The sequence below is a fragment of the Hibiscus syriacus genome, unplaced genomic scaffold (assembly GCF_006381635.1).
Source record: "Hibiscus syriacus cultivar Baekdansim isolate YM2019G1 unplaced genomic scaffold, ASM638163v2 tig00110377_pilon, whole genome shotgun sequence".
Taxonomy (NCBI): Eukaryota; Viridiplantae; Streptophyta; class Magnoliopsida; order Malvales; family Malvaceae; genus Hibiscus; species Hibiscus syriacus.
The window spans coordinates 131300-136981 of NW_024062711.1; the positions used below are offsets into that span (position 1 = coordinate 131300).

The 5682-nt window shown below is 34.5% G+C and overlaps 1 protein-coding gene across 1 annotated transcript; it reads right to left on the bottom strand.

The window, feature by feature from the left end:
- Window positions 1–774: 774 nt before the first annotated feature.
- On the bottom strand, window positions 775–3609 carry LOC120121530 (squalene epoxidase 3-like). The gene is given in 9 exon segments (XM_039140868.1): window positions 775–1033; window positions 1126–1404; window positions 1480–1755; window positions 1832–2050; window positions 2164–2332; window positions 2430–2604; window positions 2698–2809; window positions 3209–3451; window positions 3454–3609. Coding segments are annotated over 9 exon segments (1734 nt in total). The 3' UTR covers window positions 775–928.
- Window positions 3610–5682: the final 2073 nt, after the last annotated feature.

Sequence of the window (5682 nt, forward strand, 5' to 3'; positions counted from 1 at the left end):
TAAAATTATTCTTATTAAAAAATTGAAAAAGAAACAAAGAGAAAAGAGAATCGACAGTCAGCAATCAACATCAAAACTAAAGCCGTTGTCGACTAAAAAAAATAAAAAAAAATGATTTATAGAAAACTACACAAATTAAAAAAAAAAAGAAACTCTAAATTTTAATTTTAAAATTAATTGATTGGATTAACTCTTTCAAAATTTTAATCGGACATTTGGGGTGTGACCATTCTTATTATTATTATCTTCATCTCCCATAAGTCAATGGGGTCCACTGCAAGATGACCATGAGAGTCCAAAACACAGCTTTACTGGGGGGATAAAACTTAATTACTAAACACAGCTTCCTTTAATCCATTTAAGCCAACCTATTAAGTGTCCTAAACACGTGTGAACCTGAGAATCCATGAAGAATTCCTTTTATATAGGTTTTTTAATATTTCATGGAAGATATTGGCAAACTGCAGTGACATAGGCCACCCTTTTGTTTTATTTTTGAATCACTGTCAAGAATGATATAAAGCTTTTCCTTTCATTATAAAGGAGCTAAAGAAAAAACTGAATCTATAGGCAAAGGCCACGAGAGGCAAGAGAGTTAGCAATATCGTTGAGTTTGGTGGCCATTCAAGCCTTTTTTCATAACTGGGTAAATTTCAACGGTACTCAACTCTTTTAAAAACCAACTTAAACAATCATCAAAGTTCCACTAGCAAGAAGAAAAGAAATAATAAGAACGTTAAAAAAAAACCCTGACTTTGAAACAATCACTTGACGTGAAAATGAGAGACCAAGAGCGCAACAACAATGAAAGAAGAGTTTCAAAACAGTTGCATAATGTCCTCGTGCAAATATGCAACATAACATACACTTATCAATCAGTGGTAGCTGAAGCTTTTCATCTTAGGTGCTAGCTAAAATGCTGAAACTATCAATCAACCGGAGGAGCTCGATATACTGCTGGAACTGTGGCCGGGAAGAACATTTGCCTCACCCCCTCTGCCTTTATTATGGGGAAAATAATTCCAGATGCACTCTGCAGAATGTAGGGAAAATGTTCAGCACAAAGAGAGAGGGAGGGAGAGAGAGAGAGAGCAATCAACAGCATAAAGGGTTGAAAATTCATACCGAGATTAACCTAGCTCCAATCGACATGCGTTTCAGTGAAGGAAACGGTAGGATTAGACGACCAACTCCGTAAATTGCAACGGCAAAGAAGTGAAGAACCAAACTCAATGGGCGAGGGTTTAGACCAGAGAGTAAAGCTACTGGTCCTGTAGAAAAAACACCTCCAAGGCTTAAATAGTCAAAACACGCCTGCCTCATTTCTTTCCTCGCTTCATCAGGTGAAGCAGAGAACACCTTATAAAGGGCACCCGCCAGAGTATTTATTGTAGATGCAACAGGCTGCAATTCAAAGTATTTATTGTATACGGAGAAAGAAGTATGATTACTAGAACAGTATCTAAGAAGCCGACTAACCTTGCGTAAAGTGTAAAATGATTCGAGATAGTTGGTCAAGGAGGCTGCATCATGAAGGTCACGCAAAGGCTTGAGAAGATTCCGAAGTACAACAATATCAGATAATGCCACAGTCATTCCTCCACCAGTTAACGGATGGCGCATGTTGAATGCATCGCCCATTAGAAGAGCTCCTGGAGTCGGATGAGGATCAGCTGGCATGCTTCTATTCGGCATGGTTCTAATATGACCTTTGTTGACAGCGGTTATGAAGGCATCGTGAAGCTCGGGTGGAACCTAAAACAAACACTCTCTTCGGCTTAACCAAGGTAAAAATGTTTGCAGCAGGCAAGTGATCAAGAACAGAAGATACCTGTGGTGCCACCACGGTCTTCAAATAATTCGCCATTTCCCCATTTGCAATGGAAGGAACTTTCTTTCCAGGTACATCAACCAAGCATCGAACTTCTGCGCTACTGATCGGATAAAACAAGATAGGTGACGGATCCGCCAGGATAACATGCCCATGATTTGCAAATGGAAGTTCACAATTCTCTAAGACCAAACCAACAAAACAAGAGGGCACATCCACCTATACAACATTATCAGCAATAAAACAAATACATACCAGAGGATTATATCTTGTATTGAAGCAGAAAATGATTGTTTACTCATGGGAAACGATTCAAAGTTAGCAACTTTCACCTTGGGGTTGCAAAGAGAGTGGCGTAGGTTCGAAAAGCAACCATCGCATACAATGGTAAGAGGAGCATAAGCTCTTAGTTCTTCACCATCCTTAGTTTTGTATTGCACCCCTCTAATTGTCCCTTTTTCTTCAAGCAAAGATGTCACTGTTCCTTGCTCTAGCCGTACACTGAAATTTAACAATGTTCCTTATGTAAATTCAACAATGTTGCAGTACAATTTGTATCCATCACGAATCCATGAAGCAAAAAAAAAAAAAAAAATACTTGGGAAGAGTAGTAGCCTTTTCTCTCATCCTCTGTATGAAACGCCCGTTACGGAAGCTCCTACCAGAAACATCTGCACAAAATTTCTCCAGGGGATATGGAAGTCTAGTGTGTCTTCCATCTTTGAAGAGAGCGTAGCCCAATACTAGCTGAGCATCGATTTCCTCTACGCAATCTGGAATCAAAAGAAATATTAATCTATAGATTGCTTTTCAAATTATGGGAACAGATTCCACTCAAAACAAAACAAAAGCTTGTATACCCATACCCTCAAGGCCCAATTCAACCAGTTTCAGGTATCCTCCTGGCTGCAGCAGTTCACCAACAATTCTGTCGGGTTCTGTCAAGTCCCTTTCGATTATATGAACACGTCTTCCATCCTGAAATTAACAAAAACATCCTTGTAATTTCATTAGGACAAAATTTCCAATCAAAACCAATAAAGAATTGAACATAAATATATGTATGAAATATCTTTTTCATGGCAATTACATCAACAGTGTCAAAATCCACACCAGTTTGTTGTTATGATAAGATAATGCCAAGCACGCCAATTTCGTGAAACGTATCCATGTGTAATTTACGTGCGGCTAAATATTAACTAAATTTCAATCCAAAGCAATTAAAACCCAGATTTTCATCAACACTGAAATTTCTTTAAAATTAAAATCCCAACTTTTCTCTGTGATAATTATTAAAATATATTAATGGACTCGTAATTTAACAAAAGCAACCGATTAAAAAAAGAAACTACAAGAAAAATGGAATTTAGTATTTACCTCGCCAAGGGTATAAGCAAGAGCAGCACCGGCAACACCGGCACCGACAATGATGACGTCGTCGCCGGAACCGCTTTCAGGCGAGCATTCTCCAGAGCTGGTGCCATTGACAGCGTCGGTTTTGATCTCAATTTCTCTAGGAGAAACTTGCTTAAATTTCTTCTCCCTATTTTTATTATTAGGCCGCAAAACGAGAAGAAAAAGAAGGCTAAAAAGAGAAACCAGGAATGTAACGACTATATATAATTATCGAGAACCATCGCCATTTTCTTCGCACGACGAAACCCAAAATCTGAACTTTGAAACAAATTGTAAATGGTGGTAGGTTTGAAGTTGAACTTTGAAGGGTGTTTAAATGAAAACCTGCTATATGTGGTGGTGAGATGAGGTATGCTGTACATGGGACCAGGGGCTCTTAATGGGGAAGCGTAATGGTAGTTATTAGTTAAGAGTTAAAGCTAAGAATTGAAGAAGATTGAATAATATCTTTCAAGTTTACAAAACAGTTCTTATTTTGATATATTTTATTCTCAAAATTTACAGCTTTATACATTTTCTGTGAACAGTTAAAACCTGTGACAGTGTTCTTGTTATTTCCGTGAAAACAAAAAGATATTGTCTCTGGTAAAGAAAAGACAAGTTACAAAAACTAAGCTGAAGTGGAAGACATGAAGAGCGGAAAAAAGAAGTCCTAACTCGTCCTGGAATTTACGGCTTTTAGTTGTTGTGTTGAAAGCTGAAAATAAAGAAATAGTTTAGATTAGATTTACGAAACTTAAATGGAAACATGAAGAGGAGGATGCCCCGTCTCTTTTCTTTTTCTTTTTAAACAACACTTTGTGTGGGTTCCTATTATATCATATTTCTCGCCCTCATATCCTTTTCGTTTCATAATTCTTTTTAAAACTATATTATGGGTCATTGATTTTGATAACTAATTTCAAATAAAATAGCTTTAATTTTACATTTAGTTTTAAAACTATATTAATTTTCAATAACTACATAATAGGGATTAACAGGAGTCACGGGCCTAAAATTTTAAACAATTATAATTTAGATCTTTAAAACTTTCAAATAATTTAATTTGTTCCCACATAAAACTTTCAAAATTTTAGGTAAAATCTTCTAACGTAACCCTTTCTATAATTCTTAAAAATTCTCATTAAACTTCTCAAATTTCAAAAAAAAAATTAAATTAAGCCGTAATTATTTTTGAAAAAAATATATATGCTAAACTCTTTAAATGTTTTTGAAAACTTTAATTTAAATTTCTAAATCTTTTAAAATTTTGAAATTGATCTTCCAAATTTTATCACTAAATTCCATCGCTGCTTATTACCCTATTAAGGATAGTGTGAGTTAATAATAGTTAAAGAGTAAATAAAAATCTACGTATTCTGCCGATGTTAAATCTAAAAAATGAATTTCATTGTTAAATCTACTTTTTTGTGCTTGTTAGATCTTATTTAGTAAATACGATTAAACGACCAAAAATCAGTCTATTGCATTAGCCTTTTTAGTATCATTTGTGCTCGTGAATCATTTGGTTTTATTAATATTTAATTTATCCGATGTAATTATATATATAGTTAGTAAATTAATTAATATATTATAAAATATAAAAATATTTTTAAATACTAATATATTATCATTAATATATATTATTTATTAAACTAAGGTGATTATAAAGTAATATTTGTTCTAAGTACTCTAAATTATTTGACAACGAACGCTAAATCACCTTATTATAGTCGTTAGTGCTGGAAAAGTGATTGTTTACCCTTTGTTTTATAATATTTTGATATAACAAATTAAGGCAAAATGTTTTTGGATTTGAATTGAATTTGTTCAAAGTTTTAAAAATTTTCAAAAATAATTCAAAGTCCATTAAAAGTGAATTTGAGCACAAAAATGCTTTTCTGGGAAAGAAGTATCGATACTGTTCTTACAGATCGATACTGCATAAACAGTACTGATACTATTCCTGTGGTACCGATACTAAAGGTAAAAGAAGTATCGATAGTCTTAAGTTAGTATCGATACTATCAATATTGCTCAAATTACAGAATGCAAAATAGGTACCCATACCCATGGGGTACTGATACTACTTTACATAGTAGTATTGATACCATAAGTATATTATCGATACCGTCAAGTCCAACGACTAGTAACGACTAGTTTTATTTAAAAATAATAAAGAAAGTATCGATACTCATTAATGGAGTACTGATACTCCCTGTCCTGGGTAGCTTTATTTTGCATGGAATTTCATCCAATTGGCTCCAAATCACTCCCAATGGCTCCAAATCACTCCCAACGGCTAGAAACAGCCACAAGCTCATTCCAACATATAAATACAAATTCAAGACACTTGAAGAAGGCTACTAACACCTATCCAAGCATTCAAACACAAGAGAAACGTTTTTCACTCTTTATTTTCTTTTCTTGTAAATAGTTGTGTTTTTGTGAGCTTT